The following is a 17,239-nucleotide window of genomic DNA, read 5'->3' on the forward strand; positions in this document are numbered from 1 at the left end:
ATGAAGTAATCATCAGAAACACACCTGCAGAGGACCTGAACAATCATCTGCCATGAATAGCACAGCTCCATGTGCTAACAGAGGTTAACATTCGAACCAATGACAGTCAACCTTAGTCTTTGAAAATGCTATGTCTGCACTCACTACCCTTGTGCACAAGCTGATGTCATGCTTTTTGTCACACTTTATGTCAAATGCAAGTGACTTTCAGATTTGTGCATTTAATGTGGAGACTAACTACTGGATTCCTTCAATGTTTTTTCAGAACTTTTCACCGATGATTCCCCCGAAACCTCTGCAATCTAGTTTTCTTAAAAACTTGGATGAAATAAAATGCAGAATTTACAAGAACGTTTTTTAATGCTTGCTGAAGTTTTACCTGCAGACTACAAATCTCATTTTTGGGTTGATCAATTTGCTCAGGCTGGAGACTAGGAAAACTACATCAGGATTGTGCAGCTGAGTAGTGTGCAGAATATTTAACTTCCCAGGTTGCACAGTACTGTTCAGCCAGCTATACTGATGAAATATTCCAACCACTTCTGACCAAGATTTTCTTGAAAAGTTAACTCTTTGAATAGTAGTTTAGAGAAAACATTTTAAAATCTTCATTTAGGTAAAACATTTATTGAGACTTTGAAAAGAAGTTGTGTGTTATACAAAGGGATTACACACCGTAACATGCATTAAGCTAAGAAACGAAACATTTCCTCCCCATCTCTGGAATCATAGAATCCCTATAGCGTGGAAGCAGGCCATTGGTCCATTGAGTCCATACCGACCCTCCGAAGAGCATCCCACCCTATCCCATGGCTAACCATGTGGCCTATATATCCCTAGGTTCTATATGAAATTTAGCTTGGCCAATCCACCTAACCTGCACATCTTTGGACTGTGGGAGGAAACCAAAGCAAAGCACCCACAGAAAACCAACGCAAACATGGGGAGAATGTGTAAACTTCACAAGTCGACGAGGGTAGATTGGAACCCAGGTCCCTGGTGCTGTGAGGCAGCAGCGCTGACCACTGAGCCACCGTGCCACCTGTTGTCATGTAAAACACTAAACAGGGAATGTAATGAGAGAAAATGTGAGTTTTGCACCTTGGCAGGTAGAATAGAAGAGGTCAATATTGTTTATATGGGTAAAGACTACAGAAACCTGCAGAAAGGTTTGGGGTCCTAGTGCATGAATCACAAAACGTCAGCAGACAATTTCAGCAGCTAATAAGGAAGCAAATGGAATACTGGCCTTTATTTCAAAGGGAATGGATTATAAAAACAGGGGAGTCTTTCTAAAACTTCACAAAGTTCACAAGTTAGACCAGATCTGGAATACCATGAATAGATTTGGTTTCCCCTAATGTAAAAAAAGATGTATTAGTATTGGAGATAGTCCAGCGAAGGTTCATTGGGTTGATCCTAAGAATGGAATGACTTGCTTATGAGAGAGTCAAGAGGTCAAGTAGTTTGGGCTTGTACGCATTGGAGTTTCGGAGAATGAGAGGGCACTTTATTGAAACATAAGATTCTTCGAGGTCTTGACAAGGTAGATGCAGAGACGTGGTTTCCCTTGTGAGAGACCATTCATTTAAGGCAGAGACGAGGAGGAATATTTTGTTCCAAAGAGTGTGTGGAATTGTTTATTATGGAGGCCTGTCAAAGCCGGATGGTTAAGAATTCTTTGAGGCTGAGGAAGACAGATTTCTAATCTTTTAAAGAATCAAATGTTAAGGGGATAAGGCAAGAAAATAGTACTGTGGATTATCAGATCAGGCATGAACTAATAGGCTAAGCAAGAATCAAAGTTGTGGAATAACACCAACATTCTTGAAAGGAATAATGGGAGCACACTGCTCTTTAGAAACGAGAAGTAGAATTCTGGAAAGATATCCCACAAAAGAAGATAATTAAGATTTTGAGTAACAGATCTTGGAGGCACCATAACAATTTGCATTTACACAGCGCCTTTACCACAATGAAACAGCCCAAGGCATTTCAGATGAGCATCATCCAAAAAGCTAATAAGGAGCTATAAGACAAAAATGTAAAAATTTGGTCGAAAGGGCTGGTTTCAAAGAGATTCTTAAATTATGACAGAGACGGAGACATTTAGGGGAGGGAATTCTGCAACTGAAGGCTTCAAAAGCAGAAGCATGGCTGTCAGAGCAGCACAAAAAATACCAGGTGCTCGGGCAGGCAGAAGAGACCTTAGAGAGTTGGAGGAGATTGCAGAGATGGGGAAAAGGACAAGGCCGTGAAGACATTTAAGAACACTGAGGCAAAATCTAAGAAGAAAAATAAAGGAAGCTCAACCTAGCCCCAAGTGGGAAAAAAAAACTTCACAATGGTTTGGGGAAAGATGAGGGGAAACAGAGATCATGATACAAATGCTGCCAGAAACACATTATTCCAATAAAACAATCAATGCTTGTGGCACCTCAACTCAATTGAAGACTGATATAGAGGGATTTGACAATGAAGTCATTATGCATTGATGTCCTGCACCGGTTTATTCTTCCTGGTCCCCACAACCTTCAGCTGCTTCAGTGACCTTCAGTTTGCACAAGGTCAGAAGTGGGAACGTTTACTGATGATTGTACAATGTCCAGCACCACTTGCAACTCCAAACCTAGACAGACAGAGATAACTGAGGGACTGGTAGGGCCCTCAAGTTTAGATGAAAAGAGGCCAGGGACTGCATTGGAATCTGGTGCTATTCATTTAGATTTAAAGCTGCCTGAGCATGAGGAGAGAATGAAAAAATACTGGAGAAGGAAGGAAAAAGTCAAAGGAAAGCAGAAATAGATAACTGGAGAGAACTGTAAATGGAAAATAAAAACAGGAAGTGAAAATGAGAATTGCAGCTAGAATTGCAAACTAAAATTAGAATTGCAAAAGGAAAAGAAAGCATGGAGACATGCAGATAAGCTTAAAATGATGTGACTGAAACAGAAGATGCACTAAAGTGGAGAGAATCTGAACCATAATTTGAAATCCAGTAAGGAAATGTTTAAGTTTGCATAGGTCCTACTCAAATTAGAGAAAAAGATTTCAGAGACAATCTTCATGTGGTTTGAGAAAATGGCTAGGCAAAAGAGGGCTGTACATTGCTGATGGGAGTAAGTTGACAGGTTAAGCACAGGAAATTCATGCATCACTCTCAGTGGAGGTTTCTCAGCTCAATGATGTTATGAAGACAACTATATTGATGGCATGTGAGCTAGTCCCTGAAGCATTTAGGCAGTGTTTGGAATTTTAGGGAAACTGCCAGAGCTAACCTGCACAGGGAATCCCTGACTTATGAGCGCTCGTACTTACGGACATAATCCCATGCAAGGGTGTCATTTTAAAGATCCAACATATGAATATTTTCTGTACTTACGAACAGCTACTTTATGCTGTCCTGCATTGAGTTCCGACCTGCGCATGGGCTCGAGAATGGAACCCATTTGGAACCCTGGGGCTGCCTATATTGAACTGAAAAGGATTTCGCGAAGTCATTTTGGTATGTTGGATAGAAGCATTAGAAGCTGAAACCACGTATGAAGCTGTTAGAGAGATTATGCACTTAAAAGAATTTTTAAAAACTCACTACCTTCTGTAATAAGAACCCATGGTGAGGGCTAAAGGGTTGCATTTCCTAGACAGACAGCAATAATGCCCAATGATTAACAGCTAATCCACGAAATGTAACCTTTTATCCCAGTCACTGTCAGAAATACAAAAAGCATAGAAAAGTAAAAGGAAGGTGAGAGCCAAGAATGAATAGCTGGGAATACCCCAGGGTCTCCTCCTCAGATCAAAGGCAAAGTACTAAGGGTGGAAGTGAAAACTGGAAGCCAGTGTGTTTCCATTGTAGAAAGGTGGGGCCTTTGTTTCAGAATGCTGGAAGCTGAGACTCATTGGAGCTCTTAAGAGTGCATCTGAGTAGGAAACTCAGAAGGAAAAGGCCACGGATCAGACAGCAGCTTTAACTATAACGAAGAGACACTACGGTGAGTGCAGAAGTTGTACATAGGGTAGATGAAAGATTTGAAAGGATTTTATCTAAAAATAAGCTAACCCCCTTTTCTTCAAAGAGATCATTCAAGCTCATAACTACACTAAGGAGTACAGAGGTTATTTAAATCATGCTGCTGGAAGCCCAAAGTGTTGGTAAATGGATAAATGGAGAGTATATCCAGGTTCCATTGTACAATGCCCAATTGGATTGAGACTTGTTGGCTGCACAAGTGGTAGTTAAGAAATTATCTAGCAGCAGTGAAACCTATGGCTTTGCCTATAACTACAAAAAACCTATCTAAAGCTAAGAAAACGGAACAATCGTCAAGAGTAGGTTCTGGGTATTTTTCCATCATGTAGTGACCAGAGGGATGGTTAAACAAAGTTCATCACCAGGGGTCATAGTAACAATGCATGTAAAACATGTTGTTAGGGTGGCTGAAATGACCTAAGGAAGATAGTTCAAAAGAAGCATTTGGCATGTTTTTATTAATTAAGTCTCAGGATGCTACATCTGTCTGTCCACCCTGAAGCTGAGGGTAAATGCCATTACATCAAAAACGGAGCTCTGATAAGGAGATATCCTCACTAATTACAGAATGAAGACTGGATGGTTCTTCATTAAATAGTGGTTTGCCTCAATACTATAAGGAGATATGAAATTCTTAATGTAGGGCATGTAAGAATATACAAAATGCAGGCATTGATATACATTTATTTTATCTAGCCAAGATTCCATAAGGATGTAGTGCGGTTCCGTAAAACATATCACACATGTCAGGTGGTAGGAAAATAACAGGTAATGAAACTACTACCTTTGAAACCCATACCAGTTTGTTGAAGAGCCATTCAGTTGAGTGGTAGTGGATTGTGTAGAATCATTACCAAGAAGTGAAAGTAGGACACCAGTATATCCTTACAAAAAGGATAAATCTTACTAGACTACAGGGCTGCTCTCATTAGAAAGAGATGACTGGTAATGGTTTAATCTGAGCATCATGACATATCAGGAAAGGGGAGAAGTAGAGAAAAATAATCCTTCATAGCAACCTCAACCAGTACAGAAATTGAACCCACATTATTAGTATCACTCTGCATCTCAAACCAACTGTCCAGCCTACTGAGCTAAACCAATCCCAATTATGGATATGACAACCTGATTTACAGAAGCTATTCCTTTAAGGACAGGTACAGTTATGGTAGTAATAGATAAATTAATTTAGTTTTTCAAGCATTATTGACTAACACTTGAGATAAAGTTAGAATCCTGAGCAGACTTTTTGTTTAAAGATTTCCAGGAAATCATTAGCAATTTGAGCATAAAACAATTGAAGTCAACTGCATTACATCCACAAGCCCAGGAAACTTTGGAAATCATCAGAGACGTAAAAACCATGATTAAGGCATACTTTATTGAAAGCCCATGAATTTGGACAAAGGATTAGATTTCTTACTATTTTCTGCCAGATATTCCCCAAATGAATCTCCTGAGTCTATTTGAACTGAGTTATGGTCAGGAGATTAAAGGACCGTTAAATTGACTGGGGAGAACTTCTTGAACCAAAAAGACAAATCTGCAAAGTTGAATTACGCATCTAGCAAAGCTCACAGGAGCATGTAGAGCACAAGAGAACCTGAAGGTCTCTTAGGCAAAAATGTGAAAATAGGCAGATAAACATTCAGCAACTACTTTTCAAGGAAGAGATGACATATTGGTAGTGTTGCCTCTGCAAGGTGAGCCTCAAAGCGAAATTTAGTGGACCATAAAACGTAGTTAGGAGCATTAGTAAAATGATTTATCTGGAAAATATACCAGGTCATAGGAAGAAGAATTGGTTATGCCACATAAATGTGTTGAAAATATATCATCATAGGGAACAAGTGTGTCGAGGTTGCAAGAGTAGTTGAAGATGACACAAGAAATAAGAGTAAGGTAGGAGAGGCAAAACTCATACAGCCTCACTCACGTGAGTGTTCGGACAGTTCATAAATTGAGTCATAGAAAGTTACAGCACAGAAAGAAGCCCTTTGGCTCATCATATCTTTGTCAGTCATCAACCTTCCATCTACGGTAATCTCATTATCCAGCACTTGGCCCATAGCCTTGTGTGTTATCATGTTTCAAATGCTCATCTAAATACTTCTTAATTGTCTTGAAGATTCCTGCTATTACCATTCTTCGAGGCAGTTGAGTTCCCTCTGGGTGATAAACATTTCCTCCAATCGTCTCTAAACCTCATGCTCCTTACTTTAAAATGGCTACTGATCCCCCCACTGAGGGGTACCATTTCTTTCCAACTATCCTGTCTAAACCCCTCAGAATTTTATACACCTCAGTCAAATCTCCTGCTCAGTCTTCTCTGCTCCAAGGAAAACAACCCCAGCCTAGCTAGTCTCTCTTCATAGCTGAGTCGCTCCAGCCGAAGCAACATCCTGGTAAACGTGTTCTGCACCATGTCTACTACAATTATATTCTGCATATAGTATGGCAGCCAGAACTAACTGAACTTATATACAGCTTCATCATAACCTCCCTGCATTTGTATTTAATGCCCTGACTAATAAAGGCAAATTCCATATGACTTCTAAGTATCTACCTGCCCTGCTGCCAACTGGAGGATCTTGTGAGACTACTGAGGAAGCGTGAGGTAATCTGTAAAGATACACCTGGGTGAACTACAATAGCTAAACATAATGTGGACATAGGACAGTCAGGACCCATAAAACAGTATCCTTATAAGTTGAGACCACAAGGTGGAAACAAAGATTAAAGTAGCTGGAGTTCACCAGTACTACTGGGTTATTAAACTGATTGGATCAACTGGACTTTCTATAGTTCTAGAAAGGTAAATATAGTCACATCGACAAGTTCATATCTAAATCCACGGTTAGAAGACTGCATTGATCGAGTTGGTTATGCTTAAGATTAATCTATTGAAGTGCTATAGCCAAGTGCCAGTGACATCACAGGCTATTGAAATAGCTTAGGTAGCACCAAATGGTTTGTATTAATTTAGAGTGATGCCATTTGGATGAAAGAACACCTCAGCTACATTCCAAAGGCTTATAGATTGAGTTGTAGTTGATGTTCATAACTGTAGTTTATTTAGACAAAATTATAGTATATAGTGTCACATGGGAAGAACATAAATGATTTGGATGTGAACATAGGTGGAATAGTTATTAAGTTTGCAGATGACACCAAAATTGGAGGTGTAGTGGACAGCGAAGAAGGTTACCTCAGGGTACAACAGGATCTTGATCAGATTTGAGCTATAGGCAGAATAGGCTGGGGCTGTTTTCCCTGGAGGGTCGAAGGCTGAAGGGTGACCTTATAGAATTTTACAAAATCATGAGGTGCATGGATAGGATAAATAGATAAGATCCTTCCCCTGGGGTGGGGAGTTCAGAACTAGAGGGCATAGTTTTAGGGTGAGAGGAGAAAGATATAAACAGGACCTTAAGGAGTAACTTTTCCACGCAGAGGGTGGTGCATGTATAGAATGAGCTGCCAGCGGAAGTGGTGGAGGTGGGTACATTTACAGCATTTAAAAGACATCTGGATAGGTAAATGAATAGGAAGGGTTTAGGACATGGGCCAAGTGCTAGCAAATGGGACTAGATTAGGTTAGGACATCTGGTTGGCATGGATGAGTTGGACCAAAGGGTCTGTTTCCGTGTGGGCTGTAATCTCTATAATTCTATGTAGAAGGCCTGTTTAAGCAATTATAGTTGGCTAGTTTAATCATAAATTGAGCTAGAATTCAGGAAAGAAGAAGTAATTTACCCAGGTCATACCACAGGTCAAGGACAAGTGTTACAAAAGACAGTGAGACTGAATGCTCTAATAGAACTCACTGTTCCTAAAGCTAAACAAAAACATAGAATGTTACAGTGCAGTACAGGCCCTTCGACCCTCAATGTTGTAGTCATAACATTTTTAGGAATGTGTAGACTTTACCAGAAATTCATGCGTAATAGCTGTGTCTTGAACAAATTTGTTAAAAGAACAAACAAAAATGGCACAGTCAGCAGAACACCATCTCTTGAGAAGCTGAAGGGACAATCTAATAAGAAACAGTGCTGGTTGTCCCTATTTTTCAAGACTTTTCAAATTGGAAATTGATGAAAGTGACTTGAGTGCAGTTTTCTTGCAGGATGAAGAGTCAGCAATAGAAAAGCCAGAAAGAGAGGGGATTTAAGATTGACTGGCATTTTAACACTTTGAAGTTTACATCTGACAGTAACAAAAAATTCTAATTCACACTGAGTATAATGAATTGGCCTTCAGTGAAAAGTCGAAAACCAGGAATTCCAGGCTATTTAGATGGAATTTTTTTATTGCAACTATTTAAATTTTATTCACATTGCCGTAAAAGATAATATAATTGATGATACATTGTCCAGAATGATAAGTGCTAGGAATAAGTTAGAAGTTTCAGAAATTCTAAGATCGTAGATTACAATATAAGAATCCAGTAGCACCACTGCAGTTTTGTCTCTCAAGACCATTTCCTATTGCTCTCAAAAAATAAGTTTGTCACAGTGACATCATAGGCTAGGAAAGTCTCCAAGTCCAACTACGCATCAGTTACATTACCCAACCCTGTAAAAGATCTGAGGAAGTGGAAGCTCCATTCCTTTCTGCTTGTTTTGCAGCCAGATTCTACAGCAATCTAACAGGAATCTTCCAAATTGACACCAATATTTAGAAATTAAAAGCTTATGTGAGTTGCACCATGCGTCATTCACATTCTTGATTTAAGATTCAATTTGTCTGGAGCAGACTCTATCAATTAAACTAATCGTGTCCTCCGACCTGGCCAAGTTCTGGGTTTTCTCCAGGTGGTCCAGTTCCGGCCCACAGTCCAAGATGTGCAGGTTAAGTGGATGGGCTCTGCAAGATGTGTAGGTTAGGTGGATTAGTCACGGGGATTTCAGGATTGTATAATGGGGAGGGTCTGGGTTGGATGCTTTTCGGAGGGGGTATGGCTGAATTGCCTGCTTCCACGCTGTAGGGATTCTATAGTTCCAAGTCAAAATCAAGAGACTGAATAAATTGCACTGGTTAAAAAAGGCTCCTCAAATTATGCACATTTTTATGGAAACAGAGAAATCTGTAGGCATGTCTTAAAACAGATTATATTTGCTAAGAAACTAGCTAGTGAACACTGACAAAAACAATTTTTTCAAGTGGGCTTTAAATGACTTAGAGGTACATGAATGGACATCCTAAAAATTTGTATTTTTGGTAATAGACTCAGAAATATATATCAAGAAATGCTTAATAATTACTTTCATAATACAAAGGAACTGCTTATGCTTATTGCTATTTGTGGGGTTTTGCACATTCCCTATTTTACTGTGGTCAAAAGTATTCATTAGTTGTAGAGAAGCATTTTCAGATGCCCCGAGGTAATGCAATGTATTATGTATGACAATATGGTGACTCTGTTCAAAAGGTGCAAGAGATCCAGCAATGAGGCAAGATGCAAAAATGGAGAATGGCTATTTCATGGCAGGGAGCAGGTGACCAGTACCTATGAATCAGTGCAAGCAGAGAAATGGTAGATTTAGGTGACATAGGGACTATTGGGGCTGGTAGTGTTCAACAGTTTGAAGAAAGAATAAAGTAAATACATTTTCAAAATAAATCAAAATGCATTTTGAATATTACAAGAGAAAATATATTTAGAATTTTAAGGCTTATTCAATTTTCAGTTGAACCAAAAATTTATACCATTTACACTATCCACCCCTGTCAAAGGTCTGGGAAAGTGGAAGCTCCGTTCCTTCCTGAACCTTTTGGATAATACAGTTATAGTAACTTGTACTTTTCAAGTTCCAGTTTTGGCTCCATCTTAAACAACATTGATTAATTCAGCATGACAATCTGGAGATTCCTTATGTTTGGTAGGAGTTTAAATGCAACTTCCTACACTCAGACTGTGGCAAAGTAATTGATTAAAACGATAAATTTCAATATCACAATAAACTCTTATTCAGAAGAAAGGGCCACTTGGCTTCGGTGATTTTAAGGAACTCTCAGAGTTCAAGAGAGCAACTAGAACAGGTTCTTAGATCATTCCACTTTTACACTTCGCAACCCAACAAAGTCAAACTTGGCCAAGCGTGACGTACAAGGTAAATTCAGGAGAAGGGACAAGAGCTGAAGGGCAAGTGTTCAGAAATGGTCCATTCACTGAAATGGTAGGAGAGCAAGGAGACCAATTTTCTGATCAAAGCATCAATTTGAGGGGGAAAAATCAACAAAACTGTGTGTGAAGGAAACTGGTAAAGGACCATCAGCAAGTTTCCAGCCCCTTTTCATATCGGAAAAAAAGCTGCCACCTATTTTGTTCTCTCTTATGAAACACAGCCACACATATAAGTGGAAACACAAGAATGCACCGATACCAGATCTTTCTTAACCACCAGCTAGCACACTGCAGCACCAAGATGACCTGATCATTTTCAATCACATAAGGAAATCCCAGCTACAGATATACTAGATTGTGTACAAGTTAGAAATTAGCACACAAACTATATCTATTTTACCTGGCAGAATATCCCACCCCTAGCGGTTTGTGTTGAGTTTTTCTTGGATCTGGGGTGTTCAGGTGTGATGCAGATTTCTGGTTTGCCCCAAACTTCTTGTTTCGCCGTCTCTGTTGCGAGTTCACGTCTCCTGTTCCATCTTCCCCTCTGCTACTTCCCATCTTGCCCTTAAATGGGACATCTATCAGGCCCTGGCACCGTGCCAGCATCTGCTTCCAGGTGGGCTCACAGTCACATGGCACACAATTTTCAAGTAGTGCAGAACCGAATCCCAGCAACTGAAAGTACAGAGCCACTGATATCTGGGCATCTTGTGCAGCATAGGCTACCTGAGGGCACAAAATAGAATGCAGAAGTGAGATACAAACTAAAACCATTACCCAAAACCTGCAAATGTGTCAAAACAAATTACTGTGTGTAATAAGAGACTGGTTGGTGAATACTAGAGACATAAGAACAGGAGCAAGCCATGCAGTCCCTTGTGCCTGTTGTGCCATTAGATTATGGATACCTTTGATATAATCACATGTTTGGTGAACATAAACACACATCAATATCAGATTTAGATCTAACAACTAATACAGCACCCACTGCCATTTTCTGAAAATAAGCACAACATTTTAGATGACCCTTAGTGCGTGGAAGTGTCTTCTAAACTGAACTCCCGCAATTTTTTTCCCAATACTAGATTCCCCAGGCAGTGGAAATAACTTCTCCAAATCTACCCAATCAGTGCTCTTAATACCTTGAAAACTAGAATTAATTTTACACTTTGTCTTTCAAGTTCCCAAGGATAGGTCCTTAAATTATGTAATCTGTCCTCATCTGTTAACCACTGGAGTCCAGGTCACATTTTTTGTGAATCGATACTACACTCCCTTGAAGGTCAATTTGTCCTTGCTAAGGTGTTTGTTTGTTTGTTTTCAATGCTTCTGAAGTGTCTAACCAGAGCTGTGTATAGCTGTATCATGACTTTTGATAGCTCATACTTTAGTCTTCAAGATAAAACCATTCAACATTTTATTAGCATGTTTTATTATCATTCAGACACATCCTTGATAGCTTCATGATATGCATAAATGGACCTCCGCTGTTTCTCGCTTTTCACCATTTAAAAAAACATTCTGGTCTATGTTTTTTGGCCCAAAGTGGATGACCTCACACTTGCGTACACTAAAATTAATTTGTCACATTTTAATCTCAGTGATACTAACAGTTATTCTCATGTTTAATAGAACAAAAAGATCTAAGGCTCTACACAGGGGTATTGGAAAATGATACCAAGCCACATAATGAGGTATTCATTCAAGTGATAAATGTCTTGCTTAGAGAGGTAGGTTTCAAGGATATCTTAAGGGAAGGAAGCAAGATAGAGAGGAGGAGAAGTGCTGGGAGTGAATACCTGAGCTTAGGGGCTCAGATGCTGAAGACGTGGCCACCAATGGAGGAATGATTCAAGTTCAGAATCCTCCAGTGACCAGAATGAGAAAAGCACAGATGTTCCGGGGCCATGTGGAACCAGAACATTAAATCTTTTTTTAAAACTTTAGTCACTAGGAAGCGGGTATTGCTGCCTGGACTGCATTTGTTGCTCATCCCTCAAAAGGTGGTGGCACCTTCTTGAACCAGTGAAGTCAATTTGCTGTAGATGTACTCAAAATAATGTTAAGGAGGGAATTTCAAGACTCTGAGCCAATGGTACTGAAGGAACAGGGATATATTTCCAAGTCAGGATGGTGTGTGGCTCAGACTAAGATACCTTAATGAATTTCTGCAGAGCGTCGGCATTTTTTACACAATTCGTGTTTCTGGTCTGAAGTGCATTACCCAGAAGTGTGGTCCAGGCAGAGCCAACTGAGGCATTCAAGAGTGCACTGGATGACTAGAATTTTTAGAATTAGAATTAGAATCCCTACAGTGTGGAAACAGGCCCTTTGGCCCAACAAGTCCACACCGACCCTGCGAAGAGTAACTCACCCAGGCCTATTCCCCTACCCTATATTTACCCCTGACTAACCTACTCATCCCTGAACACTATGGGCAATTTAGCATGGCCAATTCACCTAACCTGCACATCTTTGGATTGTGGGAGGAAACCAGTGCACCCGGAAGAAACCCACAGAGACATGGGGAGAATGTGCAAACTACACAAAGACAGTTGCCTGAGGCTGGAATCGAACCTGAGTGCCTGGCGCTGTGAGGCAGCAGTGCTAATCACTGAGCCACCATGCCACCCTTAATATTTGAATGTGCAAAGGTATAGGGAAAAAGGCAGATGAATTGCACTAATCTATAATTGCTCATTGTGATTGCACCAGCTGTCGAATGTGCTGAATGACATCCTCCAGCACCATAACAATTTTGCGATTCTACGAACAGGATGGGAGATTTGAGGGAGGGAATTTGAAAATAAGGATGGAAATTGTAAAATCACAATGATGACTGATTGGGACATAGCACTCAGTGAGTACAGGAGCGATAGGGTCTTGATGTGATACAAGACAGAGGCAGTGTAGCTTTAGAAGACCTCAAGTTAAGGGGGGATAGAATGCAAAAAAAACAGCCAGAAGGCAATGGAGCAGCCAAGTCCAAAATTATCAAGATATTAATGAAAGCTTCAGCAGCAAATGAGCTGAAACAAAAGCGAAGTCAGGATATTTTGATACCAATTTCAAATTACTGACTTGGTTATGTTTATTTGGTGAATTCCAACCCTGATGTAAGATGAGCTTCCTTGGGGGTGACTGGCATGATGGCCTTTTCTGGTAGAAATACACAATATTGAACACATTTTCCATGTCCTTATTTTGACCAAAGTCAATTTTTTTCTTGACTTCTCTTCATTCTTTCTCTGATGTAATTGTCAAAGTTTTGTATTGATCGCTTGTAAGTTTCATTTCCTCGTCCCTATTTACACCTCTTACTATCTGTCTTGTCAACTTCTGTTATTCTTTAGAGCACTCCCATTTATCATATCCTATTTTTATGCATTCTTTATTTTTGTTAAGTTTTGTTTCACTTTATTCTTCACTTCTCAAGTCACCCAGGGATTGTATTCCCACCAAATGTTAGTTTTTGAAAATCTCCTAATAACTGACAAGAAGAAATTAGATTAGATTACCTACAGTGTGGAAACAGGCCCTTCGGCCCAACAAGTCCACACCGACCCTCCGAAGAGAAACCCACCCCCTATATTTACCCCTGACTAATCCACCTAACACTATGGGCAATTTAGCATGGCCAATTCACCTAACCTGCACATCTTTGGACTGTGGGAGGAAACCGGAGCACCCGGAGGAAACCCATGCAGACACAGGGAAAATGTGCAAACTCCACACAGACAATTGCTCGTGGCGGGAATTGAACCCGGGTCTCTGGCGCTGTGAGGCAGCAGTGCTAACCACTGAGCCACCATGCCACCCACCCTGTTATTTTTAGCCATTTTTAGATCTGTGCACTTTACTGTGGGAAACCTCAGTTTCAACCTGCTGAAGTTGGACTTGCCTAAATCTATCATCTTAGTAGATGGTTTGTATTTCTCCCCTTTCAAATACATTGGACACAACGATATTATTATCACTATTTGATAAATAAGCACACATCAATAAAGCCATTTCTCATTACCAAATCTAATATGGGCTGGCCCTTTTTAGGTCCCTGGAATATATTGTTACAGAAAACTACATAAATAACAGGATAATCCTGCTACTTTTTTAACAGGTGCCTATTTACTTATTCCAATGAAATTTGAACTAAACTCCTTGCATTAAAATCTGTCTGTCTTTACTACATGATAGCCCAATCTCTGGTATTAGTTCTGAGTGAGTTAAAGCAGAGGGCCAAAATGTAACTCCCAACTCAGTCTTAAATCCTTTCCATTTCTTAATTCTACCCATTACATTTTAACTGCCTCTCACATTCGTGATGGGAAATTGTGCCATTTTGACATAGCCTGTGCCAGTGGCTCAATCTTTCCTCATTCAGCTATGGTTTAGCAGTAACACCAAATGTTAGTTTTTGAAAATCTCCTAATAACTGACAAAAAGAAATTAGATTAGATTACCTACAGTGTGGAAACAGGCCCTTCGGCCCAACAAGTCCACACCGACCCTCCGAAGAGAAACCCACCCCCTATATTTACCCCTGACTAATGTATCTAACACTATGGGCAATTTAGCATGGCCAATTCACCTAACCTGCACATCTTTGGACTGTGGGAGGAAACCGGAGCACCCGGAGGAAACCCACGCAGACACAGGGCGAATGTGCAAACTCTGAGTCAGAAAGTCATGGGTTCATGTCTCACTCTAAAAACTTGAGCATAACATTTGAGGGGATATGTACCATCAGAAGTGCTATTTTTTAGGTGAGGTATTAAACCAATGTTCCACATGTACATTCAAATAGATGCAAAGAAGGTCAATTAATTCAGTTGGCTCGATGGTTGGTATGTGATGCAGAGTGATGCCAATAGCGTGAGTTCAATTCCTGTACCGGCTGAGGTTACCCTGAAGGACTCTCCATCTCAGCCTTTCCCCTTGCCTGGTGAGCCTCAGATTATATCATTACCAGTCGTCCCTCTTTAATAGTTACCTGTCTGAAGGTAGAGCAGGCATGTTCTCATTGATCTGCTCAGCATTAATCTCTCAAACAACATTTTTAAAAAAGATAATCTAGTTATTATCTAACAGCTACTTACGAGAGCTTACTGTGCACAAATTGAATGCTGCATTTTCTACATTACAGCAGTGACTTGAGAATACTTCGGAATGTTGAAAGCATTAAAATCATTGTAAAAATGCATATTATTACTGAGATCTTACTGATGTCACCATTTACTGTCATTAAGTATGTGCTCAACAAGGAAATATGACATTCATTTTTTTTTAATAAGCACTTGATGTTATTGAGGGCCAAATTAAGCTGGCATCCTGAACATGGTGACTACTTACATGAATAAAGGATGTTTTATCTGTTAAAAGGTACTAATGTGCTCTGCAGGAACCTAATGAAACCAAACATTTTACAGCCAAAAAAGGAAACGATACAACAGATGATAAGGAAAAGGTCCCTTAAATGAGAAGAGAGGTGTAGAAAGGGAAAACCAAGGGAATTCCAAAGATGAGCACTTGCGCAGCTCAAAACACAGCTTGATTCTACTTTGATTACATACAGTAAAATAAGAGTAAATTAAGGCAAGACACAGCTGCCAAAGGTGGAGCATAGAAAGTCAGATACCATATAATCCCTATGGTGTGGACACAGACCATGTGGCCCAACAAGTCCACACCGACCGTCCAAAGAGTATCACACCCAGACCCATGTCCCTACCCTATAATCCTTCATTTCCCATGATGAATGCATCTAACTTACACATCACTGAACACTATGGGCAATTTAGCATGGCCAATCCACCTAACTGGCACATCTTTGGACTGCAAGAGGAAATCGGAGCATCTGGCAGAAACCCATGCAAACAAAGGGAGAACACGCAAACTCCACACAGACAGTCGCCCGAGGCTGGAATTGAACCCGAGTCACTGGCACTGTGAGGCAGCATTACTAACTACTGAGACACTGTGCCAATGTGTGCAACAGTTGAAGATCACAAGAGACCAGGGTTAGAGGAAAGCAGAATTTTGAGGCAGGTGGTGATGGAGGACATTACAAAAATAGAGATTTAAGGTTTTGGAGGAGTTGAAACACAAAAATGGGAATTTTAAAATCCATGCACCTTGCAGTCAGTGAGCATAGGGATGATGCTTGAGTAAATATGAATTAGGAAACAGGCATAAAGTTACACAGGAACTGGTGTTTACATAGGAAGAAAGGAGATTAATTCTACTTTAGTCTGAAGAAAGGATGGGCTTTCTGCAGCAGATAGGCCAGTGACAGATGATAGCAAGAAAACGGAAGCTGTGATTGGGAATCACCACAGACCTTTCCAAATCTCTGATGAAATGGAACACAAAGGGGCTTACCTCTCAAACAAAGATACATGAATACAAAGTGCTTGCAATATTCCAAATAATTTTATAAACTCTCCTTTAACAAGAGTACCTGTTCGTTGGAGAGTTCTTCTGCCTCCCAATTGCTACACCGCAGATGGAGGGACTTGTCAAGGGTATAATTTAAGATGTCTTGAGCTAAGAACTTCAGACTGGGGGAGCACGCAAAGCTATTCTTCCTGCTGTAACAAAGAAAAGGGGACCTGGATTAATAGCCGAAAACTGCTTTAAATATACATCAACTAAACAGGCAGCAAGGAAACGCTATACAGCAGATTATAATGTAGCATCAAGCATCCTTTAAAAGTATCATAATAAGTTTGAAGTAATTTGAAGTAATACATCCAACCATGTGTGTTTGGAATCTAGATAAAAGGAAGCCAAATAACTCAACCCTCATTGTTCAAAATTCCAATATATCATACCCCTTTGGAATACATTAAACTATTACAGTTTCAATATCAGTCCATAGCACAGAACTCCAACTAAACCAACACCTTTCCCTTTGACTCATGATGAAAAGAATTTCAATGGCCTCTAAACTTTCCCTAATTCGTTCTTATTTTGCAGGATTCAATCAAAGTAAATTCTATTCACTCCAACCTCAATTCCCAATCTCTCACACAGAAACACACATATTTCATTGAAAACTCATTGTAGGTTTCTGTAGA

The 17,239-nt window shown here is 39.9% G+C and overlaps 1 protein-coding gene across 2 annotated transcripts in view; it reads right to left on the minus strand.

The window, feature by feature from the left end:
- Positions 1 to 17,239, minus strand: part of exd2 (exonuclease 3'-5' domain containing 2) — a 61,069-nt gene that overhangs the window by 7,527 nt on the left and 36,303 nt on the right. For both annotated transcript variants that reach the window (XM_087990109.1, XM_087990110.1), the window contains exons 5-6: positions 16,621 to 16,750; positions 10,561 to 10,889 (exon numbers count right to left, since the gene is read on the minus strand). In XM_087990109.1, coding sequence (XP_087846235.1) covers positions 10,561 to 10,889; positions 16,621 to 16,750 — 459 coding nt within the window. The remainder of the gene's footprint in view (positions 1 to 10,560; positions 10,890 to 16,620; positions 16,751 to 17,239) is intronic.

This window comes from Chiloscyllium plagiosum, unplaced genomic scaffold, assembly GCF_037043375.1.
Source record: "Chiloscyllium plagiosum isolate Xiang-an unplaced genomic scaffold, Cpla_swu_hap1 HiC_scaffold_8, whole genome shotgun sequence".
Taxonomy (NCBI): domain Eukaryota; kingdom Metazoa; phylum Chordata; class Chondrichthyes; order Orectolobiformes; family Hemiscylliidae; genus Chiloscyllium; species Chiloscyllium plagiosum.